A 27,755-nucleotide genomic window follows, 5' to 3' on the forward strand; every position below is an offset into this window, starting at 1 on the left:
GGACTAAATGAGGAGCTTTTAAATAAAGCAACACATTCTGATATTAACAACACTCTCACAGTTTTTCTTTTTCTTTTTCTTTTTTTGGCTGTGTTGGGTCTTCGTTGCTGCGCACGGGCTTTCTCTAGTTGTGGCGAGCGGGGGCTTACTCTTTGTTGCGGTGCGTGGGCTTCTCATTGCAGTGGTTTCTCTTGTTACGGAGCACAGGCTCTAGGCACACAGGCTTCAGTAGTTGTGGCTCTCAGGCTCAGTAGTCGTGGCACATGGGCTTAGTAGTTGTGGCTCATGGGCTCTAGAGCTCAGGCTCAGTAGTTGTGGTGCACGGGCTTAGTTGCTCCACAGCACGTGGGATCTTCCTAGACGAGGGCTCAAACCCACGTCCCCTGCCCTGACAGGTGGATTCCTAACCACTGTGCCACCAGGGAAGTCCCTCTCACAGTTTTTCTAATAACACTTTGACATTTTACAATGAAATCAGAAGCTAAATAATGATTAAATAATACTTAAACAGCAATTTATACTTTATAAAGCCTTTTCACTTACCTTATAGCATCTGTGCCTCAGAACAATCCCGTGAGGTTTTTACAAATTTTACAAATGAGGGAATCGAGGATCAGAATGAGGTGAAGTGATTTGCCCAAAGTCTCACAAGTGGTAAGTGAAAGAGCCATCACTTAACCCAGGTCTTTATGACTCCAAATCCTAGGATGAAGATGACAGAGCTGAACTCGTGTTAATAGTCCCTACCACACCACACATCTAAAAAGGAGGACACAAGGAAACTTTCGGAGTTGATGAATTTGCCTATTACCTTGATTGTGGTGATGATGTCATTGAAACAAGAACCATAAGCCTATGTCCAAACTCATCAAATTGTATACATTAAATATATGCAGTTTCTTGTACATCAATTATACCTCAATAAAACCCCTTTTTCCAAAAGATGGAATAGCTGATTCTAGATTCCTGAGAATAAATATCTCCATTAGTAATTTGACCACTTATAGATAATGCCCATAATGTTACTTATCTTACCCTAAAACTCTTACTTCTCCTTGAACTACTATGATCTAGAGAAATCTAAGCTTTTGGACAGTAGTAGAGAAAGGGAAGAAAAGATAAATATAGGGATTTATCCTTCAGTGTACACACTTCATGGCACGAATGCATGTTTGTTCACCAGGGCTCTTGGGCTTGGCACATGCAATGGGAAACAATGGGCATCCAAACACCAAAGCTGAGAGGTGCTCTGGCTCTCCCTCACTTAGAGCCCTGATGTTGGGCTGACGCCAGTAAGGCCTTCACACCATTCTGCATGGCTTCCTCTTGTCAATCCATTCCAAACAGTCTCTTCTCATTCTTTCTACTATTATTTAGGTCCAGTTTCCCTGATTTTACCCTCAGCAACTAGTGAGGACATGTTTACCTATATATTGCAAATAAAATTTATTTTTTACATATTTAGAAATTACTTTAAATTTAACAACGAGATAAGCACCTCGTGACTCCAAGCCTGTATCTGCAGCCCTGATCTCTCAACGCACAGATCTACTGCCTCTGGGTGTCCCAACATGGTGACTCCATAGTCTCCTCAAATTCCCTGTGTAAAAAACTGGCCTCGGGGCTTCCCTGGTGGTGCAATGGTTGAGAATCTGCCTGACAATGCAGAGCACACGGGTTCGATCCCTGGTCCAGGAAGATCCCACATGCTGCGGAGCAACTAAGCCCGTGGCACCACAACTACTGAGCCTGCGCTGTAGAGCCCGCGAGCCACAACTACTGAAGCCCGCACCTAGAGCCTGTGCTCCACAACAAGAGAAGCTGCTGCAGTGAGAAACCTGCACACCACAACGAAGAGTAGCCCCCACTCACCGCAACTAGAGAAAAGCCCGCATGCAGCAATGAAGACCCAATGCAGCCAAAAATAAATAAATAAAAATAAATAAATTTAAAGCAAAACAAAACTAGCCTCATCCCCCATCCCCCTGCCCATCACAGCTCCTCCTCCAGTCTTCCCAAGCCAGAAACCATGGAGGAAATTCCTTGCCCCCAACTCTCATCCCCGCTATCCATACCCTTCAGTCACCACATTCTTTCCAGTCTTCCTCCTAAATATCTCCTGAATCCATTCACCTTTCTGCAGGCCCACAGCCACTCTCCAAAGCCAAGCTACCAACTCCTCTTCCCAACGCTACTCCACAGCCTTCCGACTGGGCTTCCTGTTGTGTGTTCTTACCCCTCTCCAGTCCCTTCTCCACACAGCAGCCAAAGCGATTTAGTTAAAACACAAACCAAAGCACATTACTCCCCTGCTTAAAATGTCTCAATGGTTTCTCTCTGCTCTCAGGATAAAGTCCAAATATGCCTTGTACCCTGCAAGGCTCTGTGTGCCCTGGCTTCTATCTAATTCTGAGATCACGGATCTCATCCCAGCCCCTAAGTACAAGCCCTACTTCTTGTAGGTATGCCTTTACTCATGCTGCTTCCTGAGATTCTACCCTGTTACTTGTCTGGTGATGGATCCTTGGGGACTCAGCTCAGGTGTCACCTCCCTCAGCAGACTCTTTCCTCGTTTGAGTCGCCCTTCTCTCCATCATCACAGCAACCTGTGCTCCCCTTTATTATAGCACTGATAACCCTATTTGTTTATTTACCTCCCCGCAGTAGTCTGAGAACTTCCCAAAGTTGATGCCTATGGCACTGCCAGCTCTGTAATCCCAAGACCTGACACAGTGTCTGGCACATAGTAGGTACTCAGTACATACTGAATGAATTAGTTAATGGGAAAGATTCCAACTTAGTCAAAATAGGTCATATTTGGGCTTCCCTGGTGGTGCAGTGGTTAAGAATCCACCTGCCAATGCAGGGGACACGGGTTCGAGCCCTGGTCTGGGAAGATCCCACCTGCTACAGAGCAACTAAGCCCATGCACCACAACTACAGAGCCCACATGCCACAGCTACTGAAGCCCACGTGCCTAGAGCCCGTGCTTTGCAACAAGAGAAGCCACTGCAGTGACAAGCCAGAGCACCGCAATAAAGAGTAGCCCCCACTCGCCGCAACTGGAGAAAGCCCGTGCACGGCAACAAAGAACCAATGCAGCCAAAAATAAAATAAATAAAATAAATAAATTTTTAAAAAATACGTCATGTTACAGACTTAAGTCAAGCTATCAATAATATGAATGGGTGAAACATTCCAATCAAAACGCATCGACTGTCAGATGGATTTTTTAAAAAACAAGATCCAACTATAGTTATCCACAAGAAACACATATTACATTTAAAGATAGAAATAATCTAAGTAAGAAGGGAGGAGAAAAGATATATCATGGAAACAAAACCCATAAGAAATATGGAATGCCTATGCCAACATCAGAGAAAACAGACTTTAATAAACGTTACTAGAGATTAAAAGGGAACTTTTATAGTGACGAAAGGAATAATGCATTAGGAAAATATAACAATCACAAATATACATGCAGCTAACAACAGATCCCAAAAACACATGAAGCAGAAACTGCCAGAATTTAAGGGAGCAATAGAAAATTCAATAATAATATTGGAGATGTCAGTATCCCAATTTCAGTAATGGATAGAACAACCAGAAAAGGATCAACAAGGAAGTAGAAGACTTAAACAGTACAATAAAACAACAAGATTTAGCAGATATCTACAGAACACTTCACCTCCAACAGCAGAATACAGTCTTCTCAAATGCACACAGAACATTCTCCAGGACAGACGATATGTTAGGATATGGAATACTCCTCAATATATTTAAAAGGAATGAATCATACAACCTATGTTCTCTGACTACAATGGAATAAAATTATAAATAATGTAAAGAAGGAAATTCAGAAATTCACAAATATGTGGAAATCAAACAATGAACTCTTAAATAATCAATGGTTCAAAGAAGAAAGAACAAGGGAAATTAGCAAATCTTTGAGATAAATTTAAACGAAACAAAACACACCAGGGACTTCCCTGGTGGCGCAGTGGTTAAGAATCTGTCTGCCAATGCAGGGGACACAGGTTTGATCCCTGGTTCGGGAAGATCCCACATGCCGTGGAGCACCTAAGCCCTTGTGCACCACAACTACTGAGCCTGCGCTCTAGAGCCCGAGAGCCACAACTACTGAAGCCTGCGTGGCTAGAGACCCTGCTTCACAACAAAAGAAGCCACCGCAATGAGAAGCCCGCCCACCGCAGTGAATCTGCTCGCAACAACTAGAGAAAGCCCATGCAGCAACAAAGACTTAATGCAGCCAAAAATAAATAAATAAATAAATAAATAAATAAAAACATACCAAAACTTATAGGATGCAGCTAAAGCAGTGCTTAGAGGAAATTACAGACAAAGTAAATGCTGTAGTTTTATTTTTTTACAGCATTTACAAAGTAAACACTTATATTTTTTTTAAAAAAGAAAGGTCTCAATTCAATAACCTAACTTTCTACTGCAAAACACTTGAAAATAAAGAACACATAAAACCTAAAGCAAGCGAAGAAAAGAAATATTATAGACTACAGTGGGAATTGAGAGTTAAGAAGAAAGAAAATCAATGAAACCAAAAGTTGGTTCTCTATAAAGATTAACCAAAATTGACAAATATTAACCCAGACTGACCAAGAAAATAAGAGAAAAGACTCAATTACTAAAATCAAAAAAGAAAGAGGGGACACTGATACCATCCTTTTTTAAAAATTTATTTACATATTTTTTTATTATATTTTTGGCTGCATTAGGTCTTCGTTGTCGTGCACGGGCTTTCTCTAGTTGCAGCGAGCGGGGGCTACTCTTCATTGTGGTGCACGGGCTTCTCATGGTGGTAACTTCTCTTGTTGCAGAACACGAGCGCTAGGTACACAGGCTTCAGTAGCTGTGGCACACGGGCTCAGTAGTTGTGGCTCAGGGGCTCTAGAGTGCAGGCTCAGTGGTTGTGGCGCACGGGCTTAGTTGCTCCACAGCAGGTGGGATCTTCTTGGACCAGGGCTCAAACCCATGTCCCCTGAATTGGCAGGCGGATTCTTAACCACTGCACCACCAGGGAAGCCCACTAATATCACCTTTAAAATGAAAATAGATTACAAAGGAATACTATGAACAACTGTATTCCAACAAACCAGATAATTTAGACAAAACGGACAAATTCCTAGAAAGACACAAACTATGGAAATTAACTCAAAAAGAAAAAGAATATCTGAATCAAACTATTAAAAAAGTGAATTCATTGAATAAATAATTAAAAAACTTACCACAAAGAGAATCCCAGGCCCAAAGTGTTTCTCTAGTGAATTCTACCAAAATATTAATACCAAGTTTCACATACTCTTCCAAAGAACAGAAGAGGCAAGAACACTTCTCAACACATCCTATGAGGTCAGTATTACCCGAATACTAAAACCAGAAAAACACATCACAAGAAAAGAAAACTACAGACCAATATCCCTAATGAATATAGATGCATAAATCCTCAAGAAAACACTAGAAAATCCAATCCAGCAACATATAAAAAGGACTGTACACCATGACAAACTGGGATTTATCCCCAGAATGCAAGGTTGGCTTAACATCAAAGAGTTAGTTAATATAAAACACCATATCAAAAGAATAAAGGGGGGGAAATACTATGATTATCTCAATAGAGAAAAATCATTTGACTAAATCTTACATCCATTCATTGATAAAAATAATAATAATAAACCCTTACCAAGCTAGGAATGAAAAAGAACTTCCTCAATCTGATAAAAGGCATCTAGGAAAAATCCCAGACATAACATCATGTTTAATGATGAAAGGCTGAATATTGTTCAGATGGTAATATTACCCCAAACTGATCTACAGATTCAACACAATCCCTAACAAAATCCTAGCTGGTTTCTTTGCAGATATTGATAAGCTGATTTTAAAATTCACATTGAAAGTCACGGTACCCAGAATAGCCAAAACATTCTAGAGAAAGAAGAAAAAAAACTGGAAGTCACACTTCCTGATTTCAAAACTAACTACAAAACAACAGTAGTCAAAGACTACGTGGTGTTTCATAAAGACAGATATATAGATTAATAAAATAGAATTAAGAATCCAAAAATAAGTGCATATATTTGTGGTCAACTGATTTTCAACAAAGGTACCAATTTAATAAAGGAAAAAGTCTTTTCAACAAATGATTCTGGGACAACTGATATCTACATAGAAAAGAATGATGTTGGACCTCCTTCTTAAAATATGCACAAAAAATAACTCAAAATAGATCATGAACTTTAATGTAGGAGATAAAACTATGAAACTCTTAGAGGAAGATACAGGAGTAAATCTTTGTGATCTTAGGTTAGGCAAAGCATTTACGAGACACAAAAGAAAAGACAGTTAAATTGGATTTCATGAAAATTTAAAACTTTTGTGCTTCAATGAACATCATGAAGAAGGTGAAGAAGCAACCCACTGAATGGGAGAAAAGTATTTGCAAAGAAAGTATCAATACAATAAAGGACTTGTATCTAGAATGTACACAGAACACTTAATACTAAAAAGAAAAAATAACAATTAAAAATGGCAAGGATCTGAATCAAAGAATACATTCAAATGGGCAATAAGCACATGAAAAGATGCTCAACACCATTACTCCTCAGGAAAATGCAAGGCAAAACCACAATAAGGTACCACTTCACACCCATAAGATAGCTGGGTGTGAATGGGCAGTGACTGGTAATGGTTTTGGATTTCTTTTTAGAGTCATGAAAAGTTTTTTGGAATTTGACAGTGGCAATGATTGCACAACTTTGTGAATATATTAAAAGCCACTGTACTGTACACTTTAAAAGGGTGAATATTATAGTGTGGAGTGTGTCTAAATAAGAAAATAACATAAAAAGTATCATAGACTTAATAAAAGTTAAAACTGTAAAACTTTTAGATAAAACATAGAAGAAAATTTCCAAGATCTAGGGCTAGGCAATTAATTCTTTTAATTAATTTATTTATTTATTTATTTATGGCTGCATTGGGTCTTCGTTGCTGCGCATGGGCTTTCTCTGGTTGTGGTGAGCAGGGGTTACTCTTCATTGCGGTGCATGGGCTTCTCATTGCGGTGGCTTCTCTTGTTGTAGGGTACGGGATCTAGGCGCGTGGGCTTCAGTAGCTGTGGCACATGGGCTCAGTACTTGTGGCTCATGGGCTCTAGAGCACAGGCTCAGTAGTTGTGGTGCACGGGCTTAGTTGCTCCGCAGCTTGTGGGATCTTCCCGGACCAGGGCTTGAACCCGTGTCCCCTGCATTTGAAGGCAGATTCTTAACCACTGCGCCATGAGGGAAGTCCCAATTCTTTTGTTAAATTGAAGTATAGTTGATTTATACTATTGTGCTAATTTCTGGTATACAGCAAAGTGATTCAGTTACATATATATATATTCTTTTTCATATTCTTTTCCATTATGGTTTATTAAGGATATTGAATATAGTTCCCTGTGCTATACAGTAGGACCTTGTTGTTTATCTGTTTTGCATATAGTAGTTTGTATCTGCTAATCCCAAACTCCTAATTTATCCCTCCCCCGCACCCTTTCCCCTTTGGTAAACATAAGTTTGTTTTCTATGTCTGTGAGTTTGTTTCTGTTTTGTAAATAATTGCATTTTTATCATATTTTAGATTCTACATATAAATTATGTCATATGATATTTGTCTTTCTCTTTTTGGCTTACTTCACTTAGTATGATAATCTCTAGGTCCATCCATGTTGCTGCAAATGGCATTTTTTCGTTCTTTTTGATGGCTGAGTAATATTCCATTGTGTGTGTATATATGTATGTATAGGTGTGTGTGTGTGTGTATATATATATATATATATATATATATATATATATATATATATATACACATCACATCTTCTTTATCCATTCGTCTGTCGATGGACATTTAGATGCTTCCATGTCTTGGTAACTGTAAATAATGCTGCTGTGAACATAGGGGTTGCATGTATCTTTTCGAATTAAGAGTTTTCTCCAGATATATGCCCCAGAGTGGGACTGCTGGATCACTTGGCAACTCTATTTTTAGTTTTTTAAGGAACCTCCATAATGTTCTCCATAGTGGCTGCACCAGTTTATATTCCCACCAACAGTGTAGGAGGTTTCCCTTTTCTCCACACCCTCTCCAGCATTTATTATTTGTAGACTTTTTGATGATGGCCATTCTGACCAGTGTGACATGATACTTCATTGTAGTTCTGATTTGCATTTCTCTAATAATTAGCAATGTGGAGCATCTTTTCATGCTAGCCAATTAATTCTTGACACTAAGTCATGATCCATGAGAGGAAAAACTGATAGACTGGGACTTCCCTGGTGACGCAGTGGTTAAGGATCCGCCTGCCAATGCAGGGGACACGGGTTCAAGCCCTGGTCCAGGAAGATCCCACATGCCGCGGAGCAACTAAGCCTGTGCACCACAACTACTGAGTCTGCGCTCTAGAGCCCGCGAGCCACAACTATTGAAGCCCATGCACCTAGAGCCCATGCTCCGCAACAAGAGAAGCCACTGCAATGAGAAGCCTGTGCACTGCAATGAAGAGTAGCCCCCACTCGCCACAACTGAGAAAGCCTGTACACAGCAACAAAGAGCCAACACAGCCATAAATAAATAAATAAATAAAATTTAAAAAACGGATAGACTGGTGGAACTCTTCAAAATTAGAAATTTTGGGCTTCCCTGGCGGTGCAGTGGTTAAGAATCTGCCTGCCAATGCAGGGGACACGGGTTCGAGCCCTGGTCCGGGAAGATCCCACGTGCCGTGGAGCAACTAAGCCTGTGCGCCACAACTACCGAGCCTGCACTCTAGAGCCCATGAGCCACAACTACTGAGCCCGCGAGCCACAACTACTGAAGCCCATGCACCTAGAGCCCGTGCTCCGCAACAAGAGAAGCCACCGCAATGAGAAGCCTGTGCACAACAACAGAGTAGCATCTGCTCGCTGCAACTAGAGGAAGCTGGCGCACAGCAACGAAGACCCAACCCAGCCAAAAATAATAAATAAATAAAATTAAATTTAAATTTTTTTCTTAAATTAGAAATGTTGCTCTGTCAAATACCATGGGAAAATGTTGAAAAGACAAGCAACGAGCCAGGAGGAAATACTGCAAGCAATACATCTAACAAAGAGTAATATTACAGAATATGTAAGTAATACTCAAAGCTCAACAGTTCAAAAAAATTATAAAACAAAGAACCCCATCAGAAAATGGGCAAATGACCTTCTACCACAGAGGACCTACAGATGGCTAATAAGCATGTGAAAGGATATTGAACATCATTAGCCATCAGGGAAAGGGAAATTAAAACCACAATGAGATATTACTACACCTCTGTCAGAATGGCTACAATAATAAAATAATGACAACACCAAATGCTGGAAAGGATGAGGAGAAACTGGATCACTCATACATTGCTTGTGGGAATGTGAAATGATACATAGTCATTCTGGAAAACAGTTTGGCAGTTTCTTATAAAACTAAACATGTGATCACCAAACATCCCAACAACCGCATTCTTGAGCATTTATCCTAGAGAAATGAACACTTAGCGTCCCTCAAAAGCCTATACAGGAATGCTCATAGCAGCTTTATTCTTAACAGTCAAAAACTAGAATCAGTCCAGATGTCCCTCAACAGTTGAATGGTTAAACAAACTGTGGTACATACTTACCATGGATTACTCTGTAGCAATAAAAAAGAATGAACTATTGCTATAAACAACAGCTTGGATGAATCTCTGAATTATGCGAATCATAGGAGGAACCCCAAACTAGCTCTCACTCCTAATCCAGAAGGACCATGGTGCCCCAGAATTCCAGACTGAAAGCCACTAGTGGCCCAGAGACCTAAGGTGCTCACTATTAAAGCTGCCAGTTTGCAGGAGACCACTGCCTCCCTCTAGGGCCCTGAAGCAGATGTGGATACGCTGCCCCCAAAGCTCTACCTGGGAGGGCAAGGTCAGAGTCACTAAGAAGCAATCTGCCATTTAATTATGGCAAGAGTTTACCTTTTTTCCCAGTGGTATTTCTCTTTCTCAGACCCAACTTTAGCTTCTGACATTTCAATCGAAACTCCTATTTCTTCACTGTTTCTACCTGCTTGAAGTTCTGGGAGAACGGCTGTTTTTTTTTCCTTCAGGTTTCTTGTACTAAGCTAAATTCAGAGACCACCAAGGTGTGTAACCAAAAGCCAAGTGATATAGCTGCGCAGACCTCGGGCCTTCTGGCACCTGTATATCTCCATCTTAGCAGGCTCCTTGGAGACAAGAGCTCCTCTGTATTAACCAGAAAGAGTTGCATCCTGGACTCAGACCTCAGCAAACAAGAAGAGCTGGATGTTTGTGGTCCCTTCTTTGCTGTAGGAATGGAAATCTGACCTCTGTGACATTCTCTAGAGATGTTCCCAGCCAAAGGTCACAATCTGAGACCCCACACCCAGTCCCTTGATCCTGGAACCAGAACCTTCCTACTATGAATAATGGTTTCATCACTATGGTTTAAAAGCAAAACAAACATGACATTCAATGGGGAGCATCACAATCTTGCTCATTCCAATCCAACCATATTTTTTCAAAGAGCAGAGATCGTCAGTGTAACTGCTAACTTCCATGCATACAAATCCTGTAGGCAGCCTTTAACTGAGCATTCTTCTGAACTCTAAAAACGATGAGCCACTTTCCTACAACAGGGTTAGGCAAGGTGCCTGCGAACACAGGACTCCCTCGTTGAGGGATGAGCTGAGCTAATTTGGCTGCATTCAACAGTCTAGCCAAGCCACATACCTTCAGCTCCCCCCAGGTCAAAAGTATACCCCCTCCTGAACAGGAGAAACTGTTGGAAATGAAAAAGTGTGATTTTAGTCTCATCCTAATAGATCTTGTGACATCCAGGTCTCTAAGCGCCTCAGTAATAATTTTTCAAGGCCATCTGGAATAAATAGAAGTCCCACTCCAAGCTGCATGTATGCAAATTGCGGCACTTTAAATGGATTTTGTCCTTAAATGCATAAACCAAAAAGCATGCAAACAACTGGATTAGAAAAGCAAGGGTTTTTTTTTTAAACCTCTCTAATTGGCATTAAGTCACCAAACATTGTCAAACACATATCACTTGCTTAATTATTTTGTGTGCACATGTGTATATCTTTATAACTTCATAAACATATAAATGAGAGGGAGATGCAGATTTAATGTACACCCATATGGCGATAAATACAAAAGCTGCCAGAAGATTGTAAAATGCTATACTAATGCTAAAATGATATCTTTTTTTTCTTTTGCTTTGCTTCCAAGTCACAAAGAACAAATTGAGAGTAGAGACACTAAGCCTGGATCCTTATGTAAAAGGAGACATACACAGAGACCTTTTTGTCCAGCAATGCAAAATGTTTTTAAATACCTTTCTTTGGCTCCATATTTCCCTATTAGTCTAATTATCTTTCATTGATCTCATAGTGTGTTTATGCATAAAATCATTTCTGCATGTCCATTAAAATTTTTATTGAAGTAATTTTTCATAAATAACCTACTACGCATCATTCACACCTATATGCTTCATTTCAACACTGCTTTAGGGCTTCCCTGGTGGTGCAGTGATTAAGAATCCACCTGCCAATGCAGGGGCCACGGGTTCGAGCCCTGGTCCGGGAAGATCCCACATGCCGCGGAGCAACTAAGCCCGTGTACCACAACTACTAAGCCTGCGCTCTAGAGCCCGTGAGCCACAACTACTGAAGCCCACACGCCTAGAGCCCGTGCTCCACAACAAGAGAAGCCACCACAATGAGAAGCCCATGCACCGCAACGAAGAGTAGCCCCTGCTTGCTGCAACTAGAGAAAGTCCGTGAGCAGCAATGAAGACCCAACACAGCCAAAAATAAATAAATTAAATAAATAAATTTATTTTTTAAAAAACACTGCTTTAATGAGTTTTAGTTGGCCTATTACAGTCATAGAACATACTGAACCACTTTCAGCAAAACCAATCACAAAAATAATAAATATGTTTGCCTCTAGTGTATATGGCAAATAGGCTCAAACAGTTTTTCAACCTTCAAGATGTTGTGGGAGTTAATCTTCTACGTAGCAAAGTCTCAGCCATGAGGCATCTGCTGAGGTGGCCATCATCCCAAGGTCAAACTCCTCTGGTTGTACTGGGCATCTTTTTACCATCCTTCCATGCCTTCAACCTAATTTCTTTGCTGCCTGCACTATGTCTGCCAGCCTGGTAGGCCCATGCTAATTTCCACATTCTCTCAAATGGCTCTTTTCTTTTTTAATTTTTATTTTGTAATTTTTTTAAAATTTTTAATTGGAGTATAGTTGATTTACAATGTTGTGTTAATTTCTGCTGTACAGCAAATTGAATCAGTTATACATATACATATAACCATATATGTATATAGATATATCCTTTTTAGATTTGAATGGCTCTTTTCTAAAGCTGCCTCTTCCAAAGGAGAGAGAATGGTCACTCCTATGGGAATTTGCTACTCTCACTTGGTTATTTCAATAATAAGGCACTTCTATTATCTTCATGATAAGCCCCTGGCATAAGAGCAGGCTTCAAGATTCATTTTCTCTGGGACCCCTCACTTGAATTTGAGAGAAAGCTTTATTTCACTGGCTCCTCATAACGCGAGATTATGTGAGCTGCCCTGGCTGAACTCATTCGCAATGCCCTCCAAAGGCTGTGTCTACACAGACCAAAGGGAGCATAAAAAGCAATGGTCATTTATAGAAACAGGCCAGGTCATAGCAGTGCAACTGACATTGCTAATTAGGCAACTGCCAACATTCCAGAAGGAGTAAGATGCTTCGGCCTCTTACAAATCTTGTGAAGTGGGTGCACCATATTTTAGGCCCACACGGGGCATAAATTAAAATACAGTTGAGGTCTTCATTTTCCTTATCTGGAAAAAAAACCCATATCTTTCCTCTAACATAACTCCTTTCTTTTCTTCCCCCTAAAACATAATTCTTCTGTGTAAATTATTGTTGAAAGCATTTACAATATCTAAATCCTTGTTTAAGAGGGGAAAAGAAGAGCTGCAGAATTTACCTTTAGAGAGTGATTTTTTTTAAATTTTTTGGCCATGCCACACAGCATATGGGATCTTAGTTCCCTGACCAGGGATCGAACCCACAGCCCCTGCATTGGAAGCATGGAGTCTTAACCACTGGACCACCAGGGAAGTCCCTAGAGAGTAATTTTTATTAAAAAATTTAAAAGGTGCTTTAAAAAATCAGTTAACATGTTGGATCCTGATATTTCCAGATAGTCACTGCAGGTCTCCATTCCACTTAGTTTGTATAGACACATAGCCGAAAAAGAGGGTAAAGGCTTCTACTATGGAGAACAGTATGGAGGCTCTTTAAAAACCTAAAAATAGAGTTACCATATGATTCAGCAATCCCACTCCTGGGCATATATCCAGAGAAAAGTCTAATTTGAAAAGTCACATGCAGGCTTCCCTGGTGGTGCAGTGGTTGGGAGTCCGCCTGCCAATGCAGGGCACATGGGTTTGAGCCCTGGTCCAGGAGGATCCCACATGCCGTAGAGCAACTGGGCCCCTGCGCCACAACTGCTGAGCCTGTGCTCTAGAGCCCGCGAGCCACAACTACTGAGCCCGTGTGCCACAACTACTGAAGCCCATGCGCCTGGAGCCCATGCTCTGCAACAAGAGAGGCCACCGCAACGAGAAGCCTGTGCGCCACAGCGAAGAGTGGCCTCCGCTCACCGCAACTAGAGAAAGCCCATGAACAGCAACAAAAGACCCGATGCAGCTAAAAATAAATAAATAAAATTATTTTTAAAAATTTTTTTAATTAAGAAAAAAAAGACACATGCACTCCTATATTCACAGCAGCTCTATTTACAATAGCCAAGACATGGAAGCAACCTAAATGTCCATCAACAAATGAATGGACAAAGATGTGGTACAATGAAATATTAGCCACAAAAAAATGAAGTAATGCCATTTGCAGCAACATGGATGGACCTAGAGATTACCATACTAAGTGAAGTAAGTCAGACAAAGACAAAAATTATATGATATCACTTATATGCGGAACCTAAAAAATGATACAAATGAGCTTATTTACGAAACAGAACAAGACTCACAGACACAGAAAACAAACTTATGGTTACCAACAGGGAAAGGGGTAGGGGGAGGGATAAATTAAGAGTTTAGGATTAGCAGATACACACTACTATATATAAAATAGATAAACAACAAGGACCTACTGTATAGCACAGGGAACCAGATTCAATATTTTGTAATAAACTCCTTATAGCTCTGTCAATTTTTGCTTTATATATTTCAAAACTATGGTATTAATTGCATACAGGCTTAGAATTGTTATCTGAAGAATTGAACATTTTATCATTTTATTCAGTGATCCTGTTTATCCCCAAAAAAGGCTTTGCCTTAGTTAATTTAGCTACATCAGCTTTCTTCTGGTTAGTATTTGCATAGTATATCTATTCCAATCCTATCTGTGTCCTAATGTTTTAGCTTTGTCTCTCATACACAGCATATAGCTAGATTTTGTATTTTCATCGGTTGTGATAATCTATGTCTTTCAACTGGTGAGTTTAGTGAACTTCTATTTATTGTAATAACTGAGGAGCTGGTTGCCAAGATCAAAGGGCCTTTTAAAAGTACCTCCATGTTTCCTGGCTGTAACCCCGTCACTCTAGTCAATTTCGAAACACTCTTTGCTTGCGTTCACTCTCTGTAGGAAGTTAGCAAAAGTCCAATGATCTCCACGAATGAATCTGAGCTGATACTATACAGTTATGGGAAAAAGTCAATTAATGCAAGGAATAGCACACACAAGCCTAATCCATTTGATGTAAACCAATGCACTGCACACGTTTCAATTGCTCTGTATTCCTTCAGAAAAGTGCATGGAAGTGATTCATTAGAACTATACTCTTCACTGGGACTTCCCTGGTGGTGCAGTGGTTAAGAATCCTCCTGCCGATGCAGGGGACACAGGCTCAAGCCTTGGTCTGGGAAGATCCCACATGCTGCCGAGCAACTAAGCCCGTGCACCACAGCTACTTAACCTGCGCTCTAAAGCCTGTGAGACACAACTACTGAGCCCACGTGCCACAACTACTGAAGCCCACACACCTAGAGCCTGTGCTCCACAGCAAGAGAAGCCACAGCAATGAGAAGCCCGCGCACCGCAACGAAGAGTAGCTCCCACTCGCCGCAACTAGAGAAAGCCCGTGCGCAGCAATGAAGACCCAACACAGCCAAAAATACATTCATAAATAAATAAATTTATTTAAAAAAAGAACTATACTCTTCACAAGAAAAAGACCAATTCTCTAAGGCTCACTAGGGCATCCCTGCTGGTAAAATTTAAAAAGCAAGCACAGTGAATAAGAAGTCCTTTTTGCAGACATTTACATCGGGAAAGAACATGATTCTTGACAATTGAGAGTAAATGAAGTGCAAATTATTCTCTTAGAATATATCCCAGATTTGAAGCTTAAATTGTGACTAAAAAAGAACCCACAGTTTAATCAGAAAAATATATTTATTGGTAATTCCCATGAGCTCATATTTGATACATTTATATCATAGGATAACAAGTTCAAAACTATTGCTAAGTTATAAATATGGAATTTATGCCGAATTTGCATGTATTGAATTTTATTTTGAATTTGCATGTGTGACTATATTTGAATATTTATAATATTCCAGAAAAAGCACAGTGGAATGTGCAAGACAGATTTATTTAGTGTAATGCTCTGAAATGTGTCAAAGTCTTCAACACTGTTCTTAGAGGCAAAATGGCAGAAATAACAAATGGGACGCAATAAGACCAACTGAATAATCTGCGAAGTCCAATACCTAGCAAAGCTAGGAAAGCTCTTCTGCCAATAAATATTTTTCTAAAGTTTAGACAAATATTTCTCTAAGCTTACAATGACTTTGTATTAGAAGACATATACCATTAATTGGATTCTTCATTACACTTTAATGGAAGAAGGAACATTCCCATGCATATCCTTTTTTTCTCTAAACTCAGTGACTAAATATCTCATCTTGGGACTTCTCCGGTGGTCCAGTGGCTAAGACTCTGCACTCCCAATGCAGGGGGCTCAGGTTCAATCCCTGACCAGGGAACTAGATCCCGCATGCATGCCGCAACTAAGACCTGGTGCAGTCAAATAAATAAATAAATATTGTTTTAAATATATGAGGGGGGGCTTCCCTGGTGGCGCAGTGGTTGAGAGTCTGCCTGCCGATGGAGGGGACACGGGTTCATGCCCTGGTCCGGGAAGATCCCACATGCCAGGGAGCGGCTGGGCCCGTGAGCCATGGCCGCTGAGCCTGTGCTTCTGGAGCCTGTGCTCCACAGCGGGAGAGGCCAAAACAGTGAGAGGCCCGCGTACCAAAAAAATAAATAAATTATATATATATATATATATATATATATATATATATATGGGGAAAAATAAATAAATATCTCATCTTATTTGGCGCAGAATGTTGGTATTAGCTTTCCAAGTGTGAAGCACATTCTTTACACTGTCAAAATAACTTGTACCTAGAATGTAGTCTCCATGGAGTCTCAACAATAAGATTCTGAACCTTACTGTATTTAGTGGCCCCTCAGATACCCAGAGCAGTTGAGGAATGAAGTGTTCTAGTCAATTTACAGTTAACCAGGGGCAATGCTATTCTGAAGTGAAACTGCTCTGCGGGGAGGCTGCTCCAGCAGAATGCACTCCCCTTCTCTCCTGGATGAGGGCAACACATGCACTAACTGATCTAAGCTCTCAGTTGTGGACGTTTAGAACTACAGCCCTTCTCCAACCCCAAGACTTTACTCTTCCAGCCAGACCATTAGTTCTGGTGTCAGTTCATTTGAAAAGAGGCTCACGAAGATTCACAATCCAGGCTATCTTGGGTGGCTCTGGCTGAGCAGAGTAAGCCTTTTATTTCCAACTGTGTGCCATTATTAATTTCCAGTTTCATTTAATTTTTAAACAGAGCACAAGCAATAGCAATCCACTCAAATATCTCTGTACTGTACTGGTATAAGAGTTTCATGGATTCCTTGGAATACGATAATAGCCAATCATCAGAAAAATCAACAGCTGATGCCTGACTTATCACCTCTGCCTTTCAGTCTGTGAGTTTATTTAGCTGAGGCTGCTTTCCTCATTAAGGACTCCCAGAATATCAAGAGGCTAATGAAATAACCAGCCATAGTTTTAGAAACCAAGAAGCAGACTGTGTAATTTATCACAGCCATTATAAAGCATCATTTTTAAAACTGTTAATATTTACTTTTACTATGAAAGTAATGCATACTCATACAGGAAATTCAAATCCTTCAGAGAAACAGGAAAAAAAAATAAGTCACTAATTGATCTATTGATATCTCGGTATTTTTCTTCCATTCTTTGCCTTTTATGCTTAGATTTGAGAGGGATAGAAAGATGATTTGCCTCTCTCCCTCCTCAACCACTCTCTCACATAATTGTAGTCATACTGGGCCCATAACTGTCTATCTCTTTTTCCCTTAGCATTAAATCACTACCAATTTTCTATACTCTGAAAAGGACATTTAAATGGTTTTGAAATAATCGCTCAAGTGGATGTACTGAGATTTCTTGAACCATTCTCCTATATGTGGATGCAGATTTTTCCGATTTGTTGCACTTATGAATAGCTCCAAATAACTTAAATAATGGTAGTCTCCTAAGATACCACTCTCATATCACCCTATGCTTTTCCCCCATGGCGCTTCTCACAATTTTAAGTAATGAATTATTTGTTTCATGTCTACCTTTCCCACTCTATGAAGCCAGTGACCACATCTACCTGGTTCCTCATGGTGCTGGAGGCACCGTGATAAGAGATATTCAATAAATATCTGTAAATAAATAAATAAATAAATAAATAAGTGAGTGAGTCATAGAAAAACATATACAGGATTGTTTTTCAGTAAAATCCCAGCAAACACATCATGGGTCAAAGAAGTAAGTATTTTCAATGTTCTCTGTTGATATTATCTATTTTATTTCGGGAAGAATTATTCCAACATAGTCACACCAACAACATATGAGAATGATGGTATGTACCACACCCTTGTCAGCACTGGATACTATCTTTTTTTTAAATAATAATGATTATTATAACAGCCACTACTTCATTTATTTTTTTAATTAATTTATTTTATTTTTGGCTGCGTTGGGTCTTTGTTGCTGCACACGGGCTTTCTCTAGTTGTGGCGAGCAGGGGCTACTCTTCATTGCAGTGCGTGGGCTTCTCATTGCGGTGGATTCTCTTGTTGCGGAGCACAGGCTCTAGGCGCACGGGCTTCAGTAGCTGTGGCACGCGGGCTCAGTAGTTGTGGCTCGCGGGCCCTAGAGCGCAGGCTCAGTAGTTGTGGTGCATGGGCTTAGTTGCTCCGCAGCATGTGGGATCTTCCCGGCCCAGGGCTCGAACCTGTGTCCCCTGCATTGGCAGGTGGATTCTTAACCACTGCACCACCAGGGAAGCCCCGCTACTATCTTTTTTTGTTTGGTGGTGGTGGTGATGTATACCGAGTTTTTTTTTTTTTTTTTAATCCAGGTTAATTAGACAGGCAAAAAGGTTTTCCTATATATAATTATTTAAATTTGCATTTCTTTAGTACCAGTGAGGCTAAAGAGCTTTTCTCTGTCTGTAAACTAGTTGTGGTTCCCATGTTGCAAATTGTCTGGTCATATCCTTTGTTTTTCTAATCAATTTGTACAAGTTCTTTATCCAGGAACGATGTCAGCCTTTTGTCTGTTTTATTTGTTGTGCATATTTTCATCGGTTTGCCATATGCCTTTTCATTTTGGCTATTTTTGGACAGATGAACACTTCTCATTTTTATGTAATCATAACTGTCGATCTTTTCCTCTCTTCAAACAGCCTTTTACCTGCCTGAGAGTTCCACATGTGAATTGCAGCTATCATTTAAATAATAATGCCAACTGTGAATTCAGACTAACTGGATTCAGAGACTCCTACATATACAACTAAGTCCTAACCTGTCCAGAGTCCCCATTCTCACTTCCTTACAAGCCTTGGCCACTAGAAGCCTAGGCAACTTAGACCGGTCACAGTTCTTGGCATCCTCGCAGCCCCAAGCAGATCGCCTTCTCAACCTCTCCGTGTTGTCAATGGTACCACCTCAACTCCAGACTGGAAATCAGGGTGGTACCTTTAACTGGACTACAGCCTTCATTTACTTTTATGTTTTTTACATCCCTGCCATGCAAGAGCTTCTCATACTCACTGGGGTTCAACCTCCTTTCTGCCATTCCAGGATCTCTACAATGAGACTCCCTAACCCTCCCCCAGGCATGAACCTTCTCAGGTCTGGCCAGCCCTGGCTAGGTGAGGTGACTTGACCTCACGATGCCATGAGGATGCCACGCCCACCCACAATGCCTCCTTTCTTCTAAATACAACCCACCTATTCCTAGAAGCCTTTCCAAACAGATCTCTCCTTTTTCTGGCCTGCTCCTCATACTTTAGAAAGGAAAGGGCCTTAGAAAGCATCTCCTTTAAATCTCCCATTTTACAGAGGGGGATGGACTTGCCCCAAGTCACATGCTCCTCCCCACCCCCCCATCCCCCATCTATACACGACACAGTTCTGCATTTTACCATCTAATCTTAATGAACTTGAGGCTAAAGATGGTGACCTTGGCTTTTTTGGATTTGTCTAGGCTCTAATCTCCCCCAACTGCTAGCACTGGGCAGAGGCCATAATACTTACTCCACAAAGTTGGCTGATTAGACCTAAACTGTTATATAAACAGATGGACTTTTCTCTATTTTTAAAACATATTCTGGTAAAGATATGACATCTTAAAGACATTATTGATATTCAAATCATTTTCAAACAAAATCCATCTTCTTTATTAAATATCTAAAACACCAAATTATTCTGTTCTACTGTAAGCTCTGTGAGAGCAAAGATGACACGTCTTCCCTGGAATATAATGGGCAGTTTTGCAGAATTTTGTTTAACGAATGACAGAGGGAAGAGGTGACGATTCTTTAATGTTATTTCATGCTACTTAAGTTGATGACAGACATCTAGAAAAGACAAGCTCTGACATTCTTATTGCCACGTAACAGCACTAATCTAAAATTACTATTAACAATATCTAATTCTGAGTACCTTTTTATACCACCTTGAGAACTTCGAGCTTTGCTGGGTTGCCAGCAACATGTTTGCCATCTGGGCAAAGATGCTAACTACTACAGCTGAAGTTCTACAGATGTTATCATGGTGAATTTCTCACCTTCTCCTGAAAAATACGTGGCAGGGGAGTAATAACAGCTCTTAGTGTCCTCTTAGCATCCCCAGCTAGGTGAAGCTACCCCTATGAGAACCCAGTGGCCTACAGCCTGAAGGACCAGAAGGACGGCATTGCTGCCTGGATCAGTCCACTCACTCGCTGCCTTGCCCTGTACCAAAGCCTGTCATGTTGTCCTGCTTCACTGCAGGAGGGAAGGAGTGGAGCATGGGCATGTGAGCCATGAGCAGTCTTGTGCGCTACGGACTTCTTGCTAAGACATGGTTCTATCAAAATGGAGCCACCTTGGGAATTCCCTGGCAGTCCAGTGGTTAGGACTCAGTGCTTTCACTGCTGGGGTCCGGGTTCGATCCCTGGTCAGGGAACTAAGATCCCACAAGCCGCACACGGCCAAAAAAAGAAAAGAGCCACCTTTAAACGAGAAAGGGAAAGAAAAGGAAGCCTTTACCACAGGTATTAAAAAGGAGTGACCACAAAGAAGACAAAAGAAAGAAAGAGAAAAGGTTATGCTCCATGTAAATGCCTTGTAGTCCTTTCCTGTCAGTGATAGCCTAGTGGTTTCTAGGTGACGATTAATTACTCTTCCGTAAGACTGCTGCAAAATGTAGAGATACTAAATGTCTAGGATGCAACGTGAATATGATGATCAGATTCTTTGACTTGGGTAGCCATGGAACCTGACCTTCCCCTGCCGCCAGCTGCCGCCCGAGTGTGCCAGCCAGCACAGTGCCTGGGGAAGAAGAATGAGGCTGGTGCAGTTTCTTGGTGCCCAATTCTGAGTTCCTCCCACAGCCCCATTGATGCACTAGAGCTGGCTACAAACGGAGGGAATTTGGCCTGGGAAAAGCCTGCAGAATTTGGGAGTTTGAAGAGCTGGTCAGCAACCATGTTTTGACACATTTTCAAAAACAGTCTTGGTAATTCTAGATTGAGCAGGACCTTTCTCTGGCCCCTAAACAACAGATGCATGAAATGCAATTGCTAGGTTTTTTGAAAAGAAATACGATTCTTAATAAACAATTTGTGCCTTTTGCCAGCCAAGCACTCTCTCTCTTTGTCCTCTCCAGGCAACGTGATGGCAGCCGTTTCCACTCAGCCGTTATATATCACTCGAGCACTTCACCATCCGCTGAGGCAGGGAAGCATCTCGAATGTAGCAGTGGGAACAGAATTCAGGTCTTGGCTTGCAGCCACGGTGGCCTCTCGTGCGCCACCCCCCCAATGTGGATGGATGGCTGCGAGTCAAAAGGTGGCCCTTGTCGCCGCTGAGGCCTCTTCCTGATGCTTAGTCACCAGGTCCCCAGCATCCTCCCATCCTTCTCAGCCTTGTAGCGATTTCTGACTAGGCAATGAGAGGCCCCTTTGCCACGAGACCTTCTCCTGGTGAGCAGAAAACCTCAGGGAGGTAGAAATGTGTTTTTTTCCCAACGGCTGCGGCAACCCTGGTCCAATCACTTGTTCAAACACATGTGTAAAAATGCCTGGAAACGGTGATGATGTAGTTGATAACAATACCAGTTAACATTCACTGAGTGTTCATTTTGTGGTAATGACTCACATGAAATACCTCACTGTGCTTTCACAAAATAAATAAAGAAAATTTTAAAAAACCTTGTTCATGGAGTCACAGTCAACAGAGCAAGGGCTGTGGAAGCAGCCAGAGCTGCAGTAAGGTCCCTGCTGTGTCACTGAAGAGCCCAATGACCTTGAGAAAGTCCTTCAACCCCCTTGGGCTTCTGTCTCATGGGACAAATGGGGAGACTTTTGCCCACTCTGCCTTCCTCCTACACATAGTGCAAGTTTACAGAGAAATACCAGAGATAAGGGATGGAAAAGCTCATCAGAAACTGGAATGCACTCTCCACAAGACAAGGCTGGGACAGACTCTGGTCCAAGGTCATACAGCTGGTTCATGGCTGGCCTGGAACGAAGGCCCGGGTGTCAGAACTCCCAGGCCAAACAGACTGAGCTGCTGTTCTGCTCAGCTCAGTGGCGCACAGAACCACCAGCAGCTGGCATGGAAGCCTGCTCTACACAGGAACTCCCCGTGGCTGACTTTCACATCTCCTCGGCCTCATGCATCACCACCAGCAAAGCTGCCTCTGTCTAAATTTTCAACACACACACACACACACACACACACACACACACACTCTCTCTCTCTCTCACTGTCACACACTTGTACATACCTTCTCTCACACAGATTATCAGAATTCACAGAACTGGTCCTGTAAGCAGGGATTTGTCAACATCCTGGGAAATTCTGGAACCCTCCGGCTATGACTACTCTTCAGGATGAAGGTTTCTGGAGGTAGGTAGGAATTAAGGAAATAAAAGAAATGCCCTGGGGATAGCCATGTGTTTCTCTAGCAAATTTTATTTCATTTTGGTGAATACTGTAAGATCCAGTAATTCTGACTCTTTAAAAAGTGGTTTTTCTTCTGGGCTTCCCTGGTGGTGCAGCGGTTAAGAATCCGCCTGCCAATGCAGGGGACACGGGTTCGAGCCCTGGTCCAGGAAGATCCCACATGCCGCGGAGCAACTAAGCCCGTGCACCACAGCTACTTAGCCTGCGCTCTAAAGCCCGCGAGCCACAACTACTGAGCCCACGTGCCACAACTACTGAGCCCGTGTGCCTAGAGCCCGTGCTCCGCGAGAAGAGAAGCCACCGCAATGAGAAGCCCATGCACCGCAACGAAGAGTAGCCCCCACTCGCCGCAACTAGAGAAAGCCCTCACGCAGCAACAATGACACAACACAGCCAAAAGTAAATAAATAAAATAAATAAATGTTTTTAAAAAGTGGTTCTTCTACTAGACTAGATGGCACTGTGGTATCACCCTTTTGATGATCAAGAAAATCTTATTTCATTTCAAATAATTTTGCTTCCATTGGGGGCCATCCAAGAGGCTGAACCCTCCCCTTGAGGGGGCCTGGTTATCTTATGGTAAATTTCTGAAGTAATCTGCCAAAAGACCAGATACACAATCAAGACCACAATAATAATGTGTGTCTACAGATACTGTCACACCCTGACCTACAAGTCCAAAAGGATTTTAAAAGGCACATGTGCCCTGAGGAATTCCAAACAGGGCCGGGGAGTCCATAGTGGCCAAGACTTCATTTTTACTCCTATGCCACAGCCATGGCTGTGGAATTCAATTTTTGCCCTCAAGAGCTTTTTACATCACCACCCCTCACAAAACCTACAGGCTCTATCAGCAAGAGGGATTATTTTCAATATTGCCTAACTGTTTACGAACGTCTTAAACACCAGAGTCTTGTGGTGACAATGGCTTACACAATTCTCACAACAGATTGAGACAGCAACCTTCCTAGGGTCAAGGTTCTCTTAGGTCGGGGGAAAAAAAATAACGGTTAGTGCTGGAAGGGAAATGAAAGTTCAACAGATTCTCCCAGAATTCCAGCATTCAAAAAGGACACTGTAAACTGAGGGAAGGGAAAGTGAGTAGGGGGTGAGGTTTCCTCTAAATCTCAATGGTGACCAGGAAGTTGGAGGGCTCCATTCGTCTGGGGCTGGACAGAAGAAACTGCCTGGCTCTTGCATTCCAAGAGGCATCAACAAAATATGGCCATAGCCCTCATCATGAGGGGCTGGGGAGGCAGAGGAGGGAGTGGGGAGCCTGTCCAGGGAAGCAGCCTCTGTAGCAGCAGCAGCAGCCTCCAGGACCCTTGTGGTCACCTCGCTGAGGAGACAGAGAGCATGGCCATGTCAATGAGACTCAACTTGTCCATTCCCTGGACTGCCTGCCACAGCCCACATCTGTTTTAGGGAGAGTCGCAGAATGGGAGCCCTGACTGGGGCAACTGCACCCCAAAGAGTCCTTCCTACACCCCCCTTTATGGCACTCCATGACCTCCAGCAACTGGGCATTGCAGCTGGCTGCAGGAAAATGCCCTAGCTACAAAAGCAAGTGGCTTTTCATAAAACAGCTCTTTCCGATTCAGCCCTGCGTTCATAAAGTTGCCTGGCGGCGCCCTGCTCTGACGCTCAGAGTTTGTAAATCAGGAGAGGTTTCCCAAGACTGAGCCCCACACGGGATCCGGGGCAGCGTTCCACCTGCCCTTCGACCCGCGGGGTGCCCCTCGCACTCGCAAAGCGCCGCTGATGCCCGGCGTGCAGCCAGTAGTGCGGGGCGCAAGCTGGGTACCACGAGCTCTCTCTGGGTGCCCGCAAACAGCCGCAGAGGGACATTCATTCGCCCAGGGAGAGCAGAGCCAGTGGAGAGAACGGAGGAGGGAGGCGACAAAAGTCAGGAAAGAAGAGAAAGAACAAAAAGGGTTAAAGAAAGAACGAGAAACAAAGTGAAAGAGGAAAACGGAGGGAAGAGGAAAGAGAGAGCGGCCAGGAGCTGACAAGATCCCAAGCACGAGAAAGAAAAAAAGGCAAATAGAGGAAGCGAGGGGAAAGGCGGGGGGAGGGGAAATGCGGGAGCGGGAAAGAAGAGAGCGAAAGGCGGCTTGGAAACCTGGGTGCGGCGAAAAGAAGCGAAAGGCTGGAGGGGCTCAGGGACGCTGCACTCAGAGCGTAGTTCTTTTGGGCCCTCCAGTGCGGAGTCTGCGTGCTGTACCCTGTCCCGGCGGCGGCCGGGGGGCGCTCGTCCCGGGCCTCCTGGCCGCTTCCCCAGCGCGCACTCCCAGCCGACAAGCAGGCCAACCCGCGGGCAGAGAGAGGAGCCGTCCCAGGTCGGAACGGACGAGCTTCCTGCAGCCGCCACAGCGCCACGAGCGCGCGCGCCGGGGCGCCACCGCACGGGCGCCGAGGTGCTCCCTGGGTCGCCGGCAGCGGCTAGCCGCGCCTCCCGGCCCTCCGCCCACCCCGGCCCGGGTCCGCTCCCGCGCCCCAGGGCCCCGCTCCGCCGCGGGCGCGCACTCACCTGGACGGTCTCAGCCTGGCGTCGCGCTTGCCGTCCACCACGGCGGGCACGCAGCTGGTGAGCTCGGTCCAGTCGGCGTGCAGTCCGCAGCTCCAACCCGTGGAGAACCTGGAGAAGAGCCAGGTCTCCCGCTTACCCGGCCGGTGGCAAGTGCATTTCTTCTGACCCACGCGGCATTCGCACGGTTGCTCCAGCTGGATGTTGCGCACCAGGTGGCGGCCGAAAGTGGTGCCTCCGGTCTTCTGGATGTGCAGGAACACGATCAGGTCATCACCCTTGATGTCGAAGTCTACCTTGCGCAGGAGGTCGCCGCGGCTGAAATTGTAATGGGGCACGAACCTGGCGGAGCTCTCATCCTCCGAGCGGTACGGGTCCGGCATCGGGGAGCTGAACGCCTGCAGGCGGAGGAGCTGGCATTCTGTGCCGGGGCACACGTATTGGAGGACGATCACGGCAAAAAGGAAGAGCATCACCAAAGCCAGCAGCAGCTTGTTGGATTTCTCATCCATGTTCCCGACGCTGGGGGAAACCCAAGCTCCTTACGTCAATCCCGCAGCTCAGCCCGCGCTCGCCGTGCGCCCGTACCGCCCCCCTCCCCCTGGCGCCGCCGTTGCGCCCCTTTCCCCCTCCCCTCGGCACCGAGTACTCCACCGCGGCGGCGGCGGCGGTGGCGCCCTTCCCCGCTTCCTTCCTTCCCGGCAGGCTCAGCGCTGTGGCTTCTGCCGCACACACCCCCCTCCCCCCGACTCCTTCCCGCTGGCCGCCTGCCCTCTCCCAGCGCCAGAGCTCTCGGAGCCGCTTCGCGGGGTTTCGTACCCGTGGGACCCCGCCTGACCCGGTTGCCCCACTCCTCAACTCATACCACGGGTCCGAGCCCCCGCGCGTCTTGTTCCACTCTCGGTGGCTCCGTGACTCCCATCCCCATCCTGCTTCGCTCGCCGGACTCTCCCGGGCGCTTCTGCCCCCATTCCCCTTGGCGCGCACGCCGCCGCCTCCTCGCCTGCCCGACTCTCGGGCTCCTTCCCCGTGCGCCCCGAAGCCCTGCTCTTGCCCGCAACGGGCTGCCCACCTTGGGGGACGCCTCAAGGGAGCTCGGAGCCAGGCGTTCGGAGTTACCCTGGGGGAAGGGGGTCCGCCGGCAGCCCGACTTGCTAGCGGAGACGCTGCGCTACGGGTGCCCGTGGAAGCGCGGGGAGGGAGCCGCAGCGTAGCCAAACGCGCGCCGCGCCCCTCCAGAGCCCCGGAGCCTGGCCGCCGCGGGCCAGCCGGAACTTTGTGCCTTTCTCTCCCTTCGAGGCTGCCTTCCCTTCCCGCACGGCTCCCGCGCGTCCTGGCCCGGGAGCGCGAGTCCCGCTTTCGCCTAAAACGTACCTGGCCAGGGGACCGAAAATCTTGGAGAAGATCGCGCCGAGCACGTGCTTCAGCGAGTGGCCCAGGGCGGCCAGGCCCCGGGTGAGCAGGGCCCGGCAGAGGGAGCCCAGGTCCCAGCGTCTCCTGAGGTCGTGCATCCGCCTGCGGCGGCCTCGGGCCAGCAGCGCGAAGAGAGGGGCGCGCGCGTCTCCCGCCAGAGAGGAAGAAGCCTTTAGGGGCTCGTCCAGGAGCGGCTGGGAGTTGAATCCGCGAGACACACCCCTAGGAGGGCCCGCGCGGACTGAGGCGGCGACTGATCCGGGCCGGCTTGCTGCCAATTCGGCCTCTACTCTGGAATGCCGGCGGGGACAGGTGGTGCGGGCGGGCGCTTCTCGCTCCGGTTGCAACGGCGGCCCGAGCGCCCGGGCTGCACACGCAGGCAGTGCCATTACCCCCTTGAGGCAACTCAGGGTACTAAGGATCTGGAGCGAGCCTGAATTTATGTAATAATGCCTCACGCCTAAGAGCTCAAACCACTTAACAAGCAGAGGACCTGGGTTTTCTCCTGTCTTGGGGGACGGAGGTCACTCCAGTGAGCACATCAGTACACTTTGGCCTGTAATTTCAACCTCCCCTAAAATAGCAAAGGCGCAAATTGGACCTTTTCCCCTCTCTCCTTGCCAATTTCCATTCTCCAACGGAAGCGGGGGCATTTTCTGAAAAGGTAAGTCAGCATGAAGGAAAAGCATGACCAAAAAACGTTTCAGAATGGGAATTTGAGCTTTTTTACAGCAGGGACTGGCCCTTACTCCCCTCTTCTTGCTCAATCCTCAGCATCAAGCCCTGTGCCTACAGGAAGCCTTCACTCATATAAAATGTATTAAAAGGAACGTACATGACTAAATACTACATCAGAGGGGGGGCATCTAATCCAAGGTGATGTGACAAATGAGGAAACTGAGGCCCAGAGAGGGAAAGGGATGTGCCCAAGGTCACACAGCAGAGCCTCAGCGTTTGAACCCAGGAAGCCATCCATTTCCTAACAGCACCTTTTCTAATACATAGGTGCAGACCATCCTCAAGCCAAGTGTCCAAAAGGCTCTTTTCAGATGCAGGACCAGCAATGTAAGGATTAGCAAGA

General features: G+C 44.5%; 1 protein-coding gene across 3 annotated transcripts in view; it reads right to left on the reverse strand.

Moving 5' to 3' along the window:
- Positions 1 to 27,063, reverse strand: part of HS6ST2 (heparan sulfate 6-O-sulfotransferase 2) — a gene marked incomplete at its 5' end in the record, with an annotated part of 290,978 nt that extends 263,915 nt beyond the window's left edge. For all 3 annotated transcript variants that reach the window (XM_082610734.1, XM_082610733.1, XM_082610732.1), the window contains 2 exons: positions 25,265 to 25,783; positions 26,636 to 27,063. In XM_082610734.1, the coding sequence (XP_082466860.1) occupies positions 25,265 to 25,783; positions 26,636 to 27,063 (947 nt within the window). The remainder of the gene's footprint in view (positions 1 to 25,264; positions 25,784 to 26,635) is intronic.
- Between the last annotated feature and the right edge of the window lie 692 nt (positions 27,064 to 27,755).

Source organism: Mesoplodon mirus (genome assembly GCF_964341445.2).
Source record: "Mesoplodon mirus genome assembly, chromosome: X".
Classification (NCBI taxonomy): Eukaryota; Metazoa; Chordata; class Mammalia; order Artiodactyla; family Ziphiidae; genus Mesoplodon; species Mesoplodon mirus.